At 39.5% G+C, this 12,923-nt stretch overlaps 1 protein-coding gene across 3 annotated transcripts in view; it reads left to right on the forward strand.

Annotated features, from left to right (window-relative positions):
* Window positions 1–4: 4 nt before the first annotated feature.
* Window positions 5–12,923, forward strand: part of ACAD11 (acyl-CoA dehydrogenase family member 11) — a 93,311-nt gene continuing 80,392 nt past the window's right edge. The window contains exons 1-6 of one of the 3 annotated variants that reach the window (XM_045088913.1): window positions 403–515; window positions 3,523–3,614; window positions 5,603–5,702; window positions 8,444–8,569; window positions 9,177–9,338; window positions 11,292–11,456. In XM_045088913.1, the coding sequence (XP_044944848.1) occupies window positions 8,555–8,569; window positions 9,177–9,338; window positions 11,292–11,456 (342 nt within the window). In that variant the 5' untranslated portion in view covers window positions 403–515; window positions 3,523–3,614; window positions 5,603–5,702; window positions 8,444–8,554. Of the gene's footprint in view, window positions 516–3,522; window positions 3,615–5,602; window positions 5,703–8,443; window positions 8,570–9,176; window positions 9,339–11,291; window positions 11,457–12,923 lie in introns of all 3 variants that reach the window. The other 2 variants (XM_004762499.3, XM_045088912.1) reach the window with 2 other exon arrangements.

Below are 12,923 nucleotides of genomic sequence, written 5' to 3' on the forward strand. Positions count from 1 at the left end.
GTAGGTCTTGCGGCAGCCGGTACAGTAAATTCGGGATGGGACAAGGCCTTTCCGTTCCTAATTGCCCTAATTGTTCCTAATTGTGGTGACTAAGAGGCGTTTGCCGTCTTGAAGACTGCGGCCTCCGACTGTGAGATTGAATATTTGTTAAATGCGAGAACGCGGAGGTTCTCTGGCACGCCCCAGTAGCGCCTAAGTCACCAGACCGTGGGGCAGTGGGATTGGCTGCAGCGGCTGGGTCATCTCCGCCCGGTCGCGTCCGGGCCTCGCCCCCTGGCCGTGGAGTAGGACTCTACCCCCGAGGGTTCTGAGCGCCCAGAACCTGTGGAATCTTGGTCTCTGCGGCCGGCCCCGACAGCCGCAGCCATGGAACCCGACGCTTCCCCTGAGCCCGACACGGCCGAAGTGTTGCCCCAGCACAAGTTCGACAGCGGGTCCCTAGAGGCCTATCTGAACCAGCACTTGCCAGGCTTTGGGGCCGAGCCCGAGGCTCAGCTGACCGTTACCCAGTACAGGTATCGACGCCGGTCTTCTCCAGCAGAAACCAATCTGTGCATTGGGCTTTCCTTTCTTTGGCCCTGGGTGGGGTCGCAATTTCCCTCACCCCGGCTTCTTTTCCTGCAATGACGCACTCTGCTGGTGGAATGTGCCGTCAGCGGTCCCCTGCATTTCATTTTGGGTATTTCCAGTTCGAGGACAATAATGGAACCACCACAACATTCACGATTCCAACTATGAGAAGGAATCTTTGTTAAAGGATGCAATTATGGGGCGCCTGGGTGGCTCTGTGGGTTAAGCCTCTGCCTTCGGCTCAGGTCATGATCTCAGGGTCCTGAGATTGAGCCCCGCATCGCATTGTGCTCTCTGCTCAGCGGGGAGCCTGCTTCCCCCTCTCTCTCTGCCTGCCTCTCCGCCTACTTGTGATCTCTGTCAAATAAATAAATAAAATCTTAAAAAAAAAAAAAAAGGATGCAATTATGTACTTGGAGGATCCACTTGAGGCAATTAAGATTGGAAGCTCTGTGGACTATGAAGAGGTCTTCTTTCAACTTTTGTTCAGTAACCATTCGATTTTTTTTCCCACTGAGAAGCAGATGTAATTCCGTTTAATTGGCCCTATTCTCAGAGGTTGAGTTAATGGCAATAGCTGGGGGAATCTGAATTCTAATCCTAGGTCTTCCACTTAGTAAATCACACCACCACTTTGGGCTTTAGTTCTTTTTGAAGTTAGGGAATGGAACTGAATGACGATCCTGAGAGGACTGTTGCTCACTATGAATCTAGCTCTAGTCTGTTTTGTAATAGAAAACAAATTTTAAAGAACTTATTCAAAAAATAGTGTTTTGCTGAATACAGCTATAGAAGCAATCTTGGCTTTCAAGAAATTCTGTCTGCCATTCAATGACTGGGAACTTAAATGTTGCATAAACTCCCTGAGAACTAGTTTCCTAATCTGTAATAAGAACTTGCTCCTTTTGATAATTAATGATGCAGTAATAGGTGAAAGATCTTAAACATTGTTTACAACACAAGGCTTTTAGGTTAGAAACTTAAGCTTTTTTTTTTTTTTTTTTTTTTTTTTTTTAAAGATTTTATTTATTTATTTGACAGACAGAGATCACAAGTAGGCAGAGAGGCAGGCAGAGAGAGAGGGAGAGAGGGGAGGAAGCAGGCTCCCTGCTGAGCAGAGAGTCCGATGCGGGGCTCGATCCCAGGACCCTGAGACCATGACCTGAGCCGAAAGCAGAGGCTTTAACCCACTGAGCCACCCAGGCGCCCCAGAAACTTAAGCTGTTTTTAATTCTACTTCCTTCAACTTCCACTATCTATTGGGGCAAGGTGCCTTTTAATTCTATACCACAAAACTCTCTGATCAATCTCCTTTACCCCTGTTTTTATTTTCACATAAACCAGTAGTCAAGAAATACAAATGTTGGTGATAAATGCCACTAGCCTATAGTACTTTTACAATGTTTCTTTCTCCAGCTACATTTAGCTATGTGAGTACAGGCAAAGAGTTGGATTTAAGCCAGAATGGAGGAAGCCCCGCAAATGAGAAGAGGGGCAAGTGTATTAAAGATGCATTCAAGAGGGTAGTTACATAATTGGCCATCAAAATTAAGCGAGTTTGGAAAGGACGTGGTGGGGGAAAGAGAGGCTAAAGGATGATAAACAATAATATGATCAGTGGATGGTAGATCCCTGGATTGTTGGAATCCATGTACCAGTGGGAGTGGGTGGAAAGATAGATTATGCTTAACAAGGAGGGTTATGTAGTGCTTGAGTTGTTAATGTTTAATATGAGTCCTCCAGAGTGAGTGACTGAAGTACTACAGTGGAAACTATCACTGGAGTAGAAGAATTCAAGGGACTGACAGGCCTGCATGTTAGAACAAACATCTGAGTGGATTTTGAAACTATGAGAATAGTAGTGTAAATACGAGCAGTAGGTCAATAGGCAATGAGGGAGAGTGAATGCAACACGGAGAATAGTTGACTGCAACAGGAAAGGGTGGAATGGGGTAGTCTCATAACTTGAGATTCAAAGCTGGATGCAGGTTTCAGGCAGGAGGGAAGGCCAAGAGTTCACAAGTGGCAATGAGTATCAGGAGGAACATAGACTCCATCTCCAGGCCCACTGATGGGGGGTGAGGGAGGAATCTACCATTTTAGAGGACTACAAGGGAAACATTGTCCTCCGGGAACATTCAAGTTTTAGTTAGAGCAAGGAGATGAAGGGTCCATTCAGAGAAGAGTGAAGATGTATGTGATTATGCTGAAAGACATTAAGTTCCAGGGGACAAAGGAAAGCCATCTCCAGCTCTTTATGTTCATGTAATCTCAGTGATCTGATTCTTCACCAGCCATTTGATGATTTCATTGAACCTGCCAAGAATCTTGTCTGGCATCATCTTTATTTCTGCTTTGATGGGTCTCATCTTCCACCATGGCCTTACTGTTGAATACATGGGATCAGAGCATTTTTGTAGGGGATATTTTGCCTCTCTACTTCTCATTTCTAGCTTTATACTTTTAAGCCTCTTGGACCATATACCCAATATTTTCCATGCTCAAATACCATGACATTGCTCTTTTAATCTCTTTTCTTGATCTCTTATCTAGCGCAAATATATCTGAGATGCTGTTATCAGTATCAAAAGTTACTTCAACTTGTACAAATCTAAAGAGTACAGGAGGGATGTCTGTGAGTTCAAACTGGCCAAACTGATTGTGATCTTTCATCTTTGCTCAGTTTCATAGCGTACATAGCAAAGGTCTAAGTTCATTTGGAATGAACTGTTTATTGCAGTTAACCTGAATAGTCATGACTTCACCAATGTTTTCAGTGCAAGTGGTGATTTCAGTATTACTAGGAAAAGGGATAAAACCAAAGAGCAGTGAATCCTGAATATTTTCAGTTTTATCTCGACTAGGGACAAGATGGCTGCCTACATAGCTGTGAACATAAGTAACGCCCTTATCAGGATTGATGCTTTTTTCCAATTTCTTTCTATTGAAAAGGAGAATCCTGTAGGAATTTCTAAGTTTCTGAAATTTGGAGATGCAGCTAAAACCACCCACCAGGATGACCTCACGGGTCTGAGATGTCTCTGGTAAGATGTGAAGAAAGGGTTAAAAAAACCTTTTCTATGGACAAATCAAGTTAACTTTCTAGCTCAGTTACTCTGATAATTTGGTAAAGGTGGCATGTCAACTGTGTTTCCAGGCAACATTACTTCTGGTAGAAATAATATCTAATTGATAGACTGTATCTGAACTGGAGGGCCTGGAAATAAACTGTAAGTATCTGGTAGGATACTTTGGGCTTCCCTAAGTGTAGCAAGTTCTTGCTCATGTCCCTTGTTAGGATGCTGGGAGCCGTGTCCAGAGGATTGTTACTAGAGGCAGCGGCTCCTTCTAAACCAGGTTGACAGCCATCCTCCCCTATGTGGCCTCATTTCTTAGAACCTGAGCTGTCAATCAAAGGTGCCACCTCTTTGGTTATAGATCAACCTATTTCTTTAAGCACGACCTGTCTTGTCTGAGTCCTAAACAATAGTGATAGCTATTGGCTTATTGATGATTCTTACAGTATTGATACCATCTGTGGTTTCTAGACTATATGGTGGCCTGATGCTTACAGTGGTTAAATGTAGCCATTACTATGTGTACACAGTGTTGGTGATAATCTTCCCAAGATGGGCTTCTGCATTTTGGGGGGGTCTTTTGTAGAAACATCATAGATATGTATATAGAGGAAAAGCTTTCAGTTTGGTGAGGTTTTTTTTTTTTTCCCCCAAGAGAAATACGTATTTTTTAATTTATTTTTCTATTTAAGTATAGCGACGTTGGGATTTTTTTTAAAGTTAAGATTTATCTTACATAAAATTTAAAATTTGAATTATTTTAAAGTGTACAGTTTAGGGGTGCCTGGGTTGCTCAGTTGGTTAAGTGTCTGCCTTTGTCTCTGGTCATGATCCTGGGGTCCTAAGATCAAGCCCCATGGTGGGCTTTCTGCTCAACCTGCTTCTCCCTCTCCTGCTGCTCCCTCAGCCTGCTGCTCCACCTGCTTGTGTGTGCTCTCTCTCAAATGAATAAGTAAAAATCTTTAATAAATAAAAATTTTTAAAAGGTTGCAGTTTAGTGGGTTTTCATATATTCACAATGTTGTGCAACCAGCACCACTATCTAGTGCCAGAACTTTTCTGTCACCCCCCAAAAAACCCTTACTTCCCAATTTTCTCCTCCTCCCATCCCTTAGCAGCCATTAATCTACTTTCTGTCGCTACGGATTTATATACTCTGAACATTTCATAGAAGTGGAATTATATAATATGTGGCTTTTGTGGCTGGCCTTTTTCACTTAGCATCAGGTTTTCAAAGTCCATCCATATTACAGCACATATCAGGTATTGATTCTTTTCATTATTTAGTTAAATCCTCCTTCTCATGCTGTTGGAGTCTTCAAAAGCTGGGTAATTCTAAACTGGCCATATTGGAAATGAAGGTGTAAGTTGAATGGTTTTGGTATCTGGAGTTTATTTTTAGTTCATGTGAGAATTTCTGCTCACCTGGCAGGGAACGCCGGTGCCCTGGTATGTGTGAGTTACCTGGAGCACTGTTGTACTTCCCTGGCCCAGGTGTCCACCCTGAGGCCTCGCTTGCCACAGTTCCCATTGTGGAGAGCTACACCTGTGTACAACCTTGGTAAAGCATCTGCAGATGAGGGGACATGAACCCTATCCCACCATTCTTTAATTAATTTTAATTAATTTTCTTTCCTAGCCTTTCTTTACTTAGATCTCAGCATTATTCTAGGGATACTTATAAAATTCATGATTTGCAGGCAGGGAGTGAGGTCTTCTCTTCTACCTGTGTGGGTTACAGATTGTCCACCTGCCACTGTGCTGCCATCTTTAATATCATCCAAAAGCTAATGTTTTGAGCACTGGTAGCACCCCTCTTGGTTTCCCAGCACTGAAATTGATTTATTTTTATTTTGTGTTTGTTTTGACATTTTGGTAGGATTGGGGGAAGAAGGAATATATATTTAAAAAAAAAAAGGAAAATATCTTTGTAAATGACGTTTACTCTTATCTAGATCAGGACAATCCAATCCAACCTTTTATCTCCGGAAGGGCTTTCGAGCATATGTACTCAGAAAAAAACCACCTGGTTCACTTCTTCCTAAAGCACATAAGGTATGGTATACAAGTACAATAATTCTTTGTTGACAAATAAGTGCTTATTATTTATAGAAAAATAATTTAAATTGCTTTTAAAATTCATCTCATGACTATTAAATAATAGATATTTTATTTCTTAGATAAAAATTTCACTTGAGTTGTATCCCTTGTTATTTTTAAAAAGGACTTGAGGTTGAAATCTGAGGCTGTTTTTAGGTCATTAATCTTGAGCAATACCCAGTCTTCTTGTGGATTTGATTCCTTCCTCACAATTGGCTAGATATGCAGTCATCTAGTGGATATTTTCAGTGCTGCTCATTTGACATGTTCTTTGGTTACATATTTTAATTATGTTTTAAAAATTATATCTTATAACAATATCTACTCACTGACGTATCTTAATATATTTGCTCTGACAATTCACTGATCTTTTGCTAAAAAAATTTTTTTGAATATCATTTTATAGTATTCTCTAAATATTAGGCTTCATGATAATTTAAAAAGATTTGTTAAAAATTTAATCTGTTTTCAGAAACTAGCTATTATCTGTAGAATTTTATAGTTGAAAACAGGTGAGCACAGAAATCCAAGTCCTAGAAATGCCTGGGTGGCTCACTGGGTTAAGCCTCTGCCTTTGGCTCAGGTCATGATCTCAGGATCCTGGGATTAAGCCCCACATTGGACTTTCTGCTCAGCGGGGAGCATGCTTTCCCCTCTGTCTCTCTCAGCCTGACTTTCTGCCTACTTGTGATCTCTATTTGAAGTAAATAAAGAAAGAAAAGAAAATTCCTAGAGAACATTAAGAGCACTGTGCATATATAGGTTATTATTGTAACCATGTGTAATAGGTATTTCCTAGGCCCAGCTGACTGGGTTAGGAGCATTGGAGGATAGGCTAAAGATTACATTAATGGAAAAATGCATATTCTGGCTTTCTTGGTTCCGTATCCAAGAAATTTGAAGTAACTTGGATGCTTAAGATTATAAAAAAGTTGGGTAACTTTTATTAAGTCTCAACTTGGTAAGGCTGAAGGAAAATCCCTACCTATGCCCAGAAATTTATGCCCCCATAAACAGCTCTCTTTGTCTCTCTTCTTGATAACATTCTACCAGAAGACAGAAAATAACGTAATGCTTTCAGCCCAAAGATCTGACTTAGTTGGCTTCAACTACCTTTGTTTTTTCTAAGGCTGCGCCAAAGATCTGGCTTAGTTGGCTTCGACTCCCTTTGTTTTTTTCTAAGTCTGCGCTGAAAAAAACAATATTCTCACACTGCCATCCACTTTATGACTCCCTAACCCTTTTGTCTTTATACCCAGCACCAGGGTGATTACAAATACTTCTTTCATAACCTTTGGTTCCACTGACTTCTCTCACCTTGGTCACAGATTAGTCATGTCCTTCCTCTAGTTAATCTTTATTAACTGCTGCTTTATCCCTGCTGTCAAAGTCAGCTTCATGGTTTCTCCTCCTTAGAAGTGATTAGTTACCATGGCGCCTAGGTGGTGCGCAGTCAGTTGAGCATTGGACTCATGGTTTCAGCTCAGGTTGTGAGCTAAAGCTCAGAGATGAGTCCCATGTCAGATTCTGCCCTCTGAGCTTAGCAAGGAGTCTGCTTAAGAATCTCCCTCTCCCCCCACCTATCTAAAATAAATAAATTTTTAAAAAAAGAAAGAAAGGAGGGTGTTAGTCTGGAACAGATGAGTCAGCATCACAGCTCTGCTATGAGCTGTGTCCTCAGGCCCTGAATGATAGACCCATATATCTCTCCTGGTTGAGGAGGCCCTTCTATCTTATTTGGGTTCCTGCTTCAGTACTAGTTTGCATCTCATTGCCTCCTTTCCCCCGGTTATCCTGAGTTCCATGGTAGCCTTGGGTACCAGGAAGGATTCCCCTCCCACTGCTTTAAAAACAAGTACCTTTCTTGATCTTCAGGAGCTAGCGGTTTTTCCCTTCTACCAGCACTCACTGCCCTCCCGTAGCACCCTATAGCTGACTGTGCCAGAGCATCACAATAGAGACTTGCTGAGTCCCCTTGGAAGATGCGAGAAAGAAAGGGAGAGAAAGAGTAAGCCAATGAGCAAGCAGGGAACTGCTGAAAATGAAGGATTATTTTTATGATACTCTGTGAAATACTGTGATCAGGAACTGTCACCTTCATATTAACAGAGCCAAGATTAAGCCCTATGCATGTTTCTGTCCTTTAACCTAATTATCAGGGGTTTTTTACATGCTGGCCTCATTTATAATTGTAATAATTGCACTAAGACTACTTTTAAGGAAATCTTTATCCTCTAGGCCATTTGTTGATACTGTTTAAAACTTGATTTCTGGGGCGCCTGGGTGGCTCAGTGGGTTAAAGCCTCCGCCTTCGGCTCAGGTCATGATCCCAGGGTCCTGGGATCGAGTCCTGCATCGGGCTCTCTGCTCAGCGGGGAGTCTGCTTCCCTCTCTCTCCCCCTCTGCCTGTCTCTCTGCCTATTTGCGATCTCTGTCTGTCAAGTAAATAAATAAATAAAAACTTTAAAAAAAAATTTAAAACTTGATTTCTAGCCTTAATGTAAGCTTGCGAATAGTTATTATACATCTGTGTTTCTGGGGCACGTGGCCAGCTCAGTTGGAAGAACACACAACTATTGATCTTGGGGTCATGAGTTTGAGCCTCATGGTGGGTATAGAGATTACTAAAAAATAACTAAATTTTTTAAAAACTAAATTTCTGTTTCTGATTTTTAATAACCCATCATTCTATTTAGATTGATAGAGAATTTAAAGTCCAGAAAGCTTTGTTTTCAGTTGGATTCCCCGTTCCGAAGCCTTTATTATACTGCAGTGATCCTTCTGTCATTGGAACAGAATTTTATGTGATGGACCATGTGCAGGTAAATTAACACTTAATCTTACTTTATTTTTACTTTTGTTTTTGATTATGAAATTAGATGTTAATAAATGATAGTTTATTAATTAACATTTAGGTAATTAGTAGTAAGGGCCTAAACGTTTGTTTTGATTTAAACACAGGCAATGTGGGTGGGGTGAAATAGACCAGGAACAAATTTAGTTGCTAGAGTGTGTTAACTTATTCTTTAATTTTCCTCTAGATGGCAATAAAGAGCTATATGTAATGGCAATAACCAAACTCTCCAGATGGTTGGAGGGAAGAAAAGGACAAATAGGAAATCAATCCACTAAGAACAATAAATGCAAAGTGTTTAAAAAATTTTTTCTTTGCAAAATGTAACTTGAGAATAGTTTTTGTCCTTTAAGTTCAACTTGGAATGTCCTTGTATTTTTCCTTTGGCACATATATTCTACTGAACATGTTTCCCAAAGGAATGCTTTTCTAGCATATTCTACAAAGAATTGCTTTTGGTTGCAAACTGTTATCCTGATTTTTTTTCATAGGCAATGCGGAATTATGACACAGCAAATAATTGGTAGGAAAAATTTTATTTTGTCTTAAATTATTTGTTGTAATGGTTTCCGTAGGGTCGAATCTTTCGTGATTTTACAATTCCTGGAGTTAGCCCAGCAGAACGCTCAGCCATATATGTGGCCATGATAGAAACCTTGGCTCACTTACATTCCTTAAATGTACAGTCATTGCAGCTGGAAGGATACGGTAGAGGTGCTGGATACTGCAAAAGACAGGTAATACATCCATATAAAGAGCTCCTTTTAGGGGCACCTGAGTGGCTCAGATGGCATCTGCCTTTGGCTCAGGTCATGACCCCAGGGTCCTGGGATCCAGTCCCGCATAGTGCTCCCTGCTCAGGGCTCTGCTCTCCCTCTGCCTGCTGCTCCCCCTGCTTGTGCTCTTCACTCTCTCTCTCTCTCAAATAAATAAATAAAATATATAAATGTTTATTAAAAAAAGAGCTCCTTCTGTCAAGTTCTTGGAAACAATATTTATTATTAATGGGACGCCTGGGTGGCTCAGTTGGTTAAGCAGCTACCTTCGGCTCAGGTCATGATCCCAGCGTCCTGGGATCGAGTCCCACATCGGGCTCCTTGCTCCGCAGGGAGCCTGCTTCTCCGTCTGACTCTGCCTTCCACTCTGTCTGCCTGTGCTCGCTCTCACTCGCTCTGACAAATAAATAAAATCTTAAAAAAAAAAAATATTATTAGTCAAAATAAAAACCTATTTTATACTTTCCTGAAACTTGGATGTAACTTCAGCCTTTATATCGGCTTGTTAGCAAAAAATAATTTTATATTTTTAGATCACCTTTTTTTCAGCCTAAGCCTCTATAACTAACAAATTTGTACATGAATGCAAATTTGAAGCTTTTCAGCCTCTTCATTTAATTTATCAATATATTTTCCATACAGTTTCCCTTTTAAGTTAAGATATCTATTAAGCACAACCATGTGTTTAATACTTGCTGAGTACCATGTTAAATGTCAAGAAAACAGAAATAAGTTCTTCCCCTAAAGGAACTTTCGGTCATTTTTTGAGAGACCTGTACATGAATCTCATTTACATGAAACTTGAAAATAGAATAAAGGAGTATATGATCTAGTAGTAAGTGATTTGGTGCTGATGATAAGAGCTGTTCCATTCAGAGGGTAGATGTCAGTGCATCTTTTCTTAGGTAGAGAAAGCTTTGTGGGAGAGATATGTCTTGCATTTTGTGTATAAGGAGATAGAAAATCTAGAGTGATAGGGGAAAGATGGTGAACATTTAAAACCAAAGGGACAGCTAGACCAGATATCTATAGGACTTTTCCCATTTTTTTAATATATGTCTCTTCTGACTGAAGAGAGCCAGAAACCAAGATTTATAGAGTACTCACTGTATGCCAGGTCCCATGGTAGGTGAGTTACTGATCTACTCTTTTTAAATCTTTGTAGCAACCCTAAGACACAAGTATTATAACCCCCATTTTGTAGATGAGGAATCTGAGGCTAATAGATATCAAATAATATATGAATAAGTGGCTTAGACATAATTTATGTCCATGTCTATATGATTCCAGAGATGAAGGTCTTTACTGCACTAAGTTGAACAGAGAATCCTTGGGGAATGTGGAGAGAACTCTTAAGCTGATAAATAATATGATCTCAGTTGATGGAAGATTTTGAGAATAGTTTGATTTGTTTCCATGTAATTCTAAGAATAATGAAAAGTCTTCACATTCCTTATACCCAAAATACATTTAGAAGATTCTGTGGGTAATAAGAAAAGGTACTAAAATGAAAAGTAAAAACCTCTGTTCTTCTAGCCCCCATATTTCCTTTTTCAGTGATTACTTGTTTCTTGTGACCTTTCCAGAAATCTCCTATGCCTATTTATTTGTGTGTATGTGTTTGTGTGCATTCTTTTTTTCTTCCACAAAATAATTGCAGAATAAAGACTAGAACCCATTTTTTTTATTCCTATGCCAGTATTTTTTTTCCTGATAAAAATCTAGATTGGTAAAATGAACTAGACAGGAGAAAGATTTAGATGTTCTGGGCTCATGTGAATGTCACTTATAGGCATCTGTCTTGAGCATTTAAGAATAAGACCAAATTTGACAAAATCAAATTTTATTTTAATTTTAGAATTGCTGGATCTTCTACTTTCAGCTCTTTAATTTTTCTTATTTGTATATCTTTAGGTATCAACCTGGACAGAGCAATATCGAGCTGCAGCTCATCAGGACATCCCTGCTATGAACCAACTATCTGATTGGCTAATGAAAAACTTGCCAGATAATGACAATGAAGAAAATTTGATTCATGGAGATTATAAACTAGATAACATAGTTTTTCACCCTACAGAGGTACTGTAAGCCATATTTATAATAAACTAAATCGGTCTTAGCACTTCTGATTTAGGGTACAAGTACTAGGTCGATGTTCCCCTCAGAGCTCTGAAGGAGCCCAACCCAACCTCATGGTTCTCTTACCTTCGGGACTCTCTTCACCACTCAAAATTTTTAGGAAGAGTCCTGCAGATTTTTGGGCATAGGTAGCTGCCCACCTTTAAGGCCAAGTCTAACCCTCAGGATATCTGATTTACTACTTAAACAGGATTTGGTAATTTACATGTATGTCACTGATTTCTTCAGAGAAGTCTTTCATCTACAAAAAATACTTATCTAGGTTCTTGCTCTTTTGGTTCATTTTCATTCCTTTCCTTATCTCATGAAGAATTTTTAATTTGGTTAATTAATTGTAAGCTCAGAGGGGTGCCTGGGTGTCTTAGTTGGTTAAGCATCTGCCTTCGGCTCAGATCCTGATCCCAGTCAGGGTCCTAGGATCGAACCCCATATCAGGCTTCCTGCTCAGCGGGGAGCCTGCATCTCCCTCTCTGCTGCTCCTACTGCTTGTGTTCCTCTGTCAAATAAATAAGTAAAATCATTAAATATACATGTATATGTATAAGCTCAGAGATGACAGAATTCCAAAAATCTCTTCTGAAGTTTTGAAAGAATTATGAGATTAATGTGACCTTGCTCTGTAAATGTACACAGTGTAGTCTTTATAAAGGGTACAAACAATTCAAAACTGTAACCCTCCTTCACAGAACACAGACAGTGAGACCTGGGATTGGAGGAGTATGATGGGATGCCATTGGACAAGATGCTTGGCCCTTAGAATTATGAGATTAATGTGAAAGATTTATAGTTCCTTGAATCCTACTTCTTAAAAGAGGTTTTTCTGGGTTCATTAATTTTCTCAGAATGCTAAGACGTTTTAGGGCAGGAAGAGCTGCTCTGAATTCATGTGCTGAGCTTCTGGGTTTCATGTTCTTTCCCTATAGGAAGAGGACAGGAGAAAAATAGCATTATAAATTACATTGCTGCCATAATTCAAAGTAGTTTTATATCAAATCAAAGTTCAAACATAACATAAAGACAGGAACACATTCACCAGCAAGACAGAAAACTTTTTATAAGGAAGTCAATTTGGGTATTAAAATTATGTATATGTAATTATATATGTATGTGGGTAAACTTTTGTTAATGGTACTGATGAATTCTGAAATAACTTTGTTAAATATGGATTAGGAAGATTAAAGAATGCTAACTAATAAACTGGAAAAATTTAAAAAACTTATAGTTTAAAACCTAGCAGGATCAGGCCTATATTTGATCTGCATCATTTGAGTCATTAATATTTAGGAGCCTCCCTTTAAGTAAGAGTTTTCTATGTGTTCTATGTACTTTTCTACTTGTTGATTAAACAAGAAAGGAAAAATTCAGACCTAGATCTCTTGAATTTTGTGTCATCAGGCAAAATGTTTA

This window comes from Mustela putorius, unplaced genomic scaffold (assembly GCF_011764305.1).
Source record: "Mustela putorius furo isolate JIRA1106 unplaced genomic scaffold, ASM1176430v1.1 tig00003834_pilon_pilon_pilon, whole genome shotgun sequence".
Classification (NCBI taxonomy): domain Eukaryota; kingdom Metazoa; phylum Chordata; class Mammalia; order Carnivora; family Mustelidae; genus Mustela; species Mustela putorius.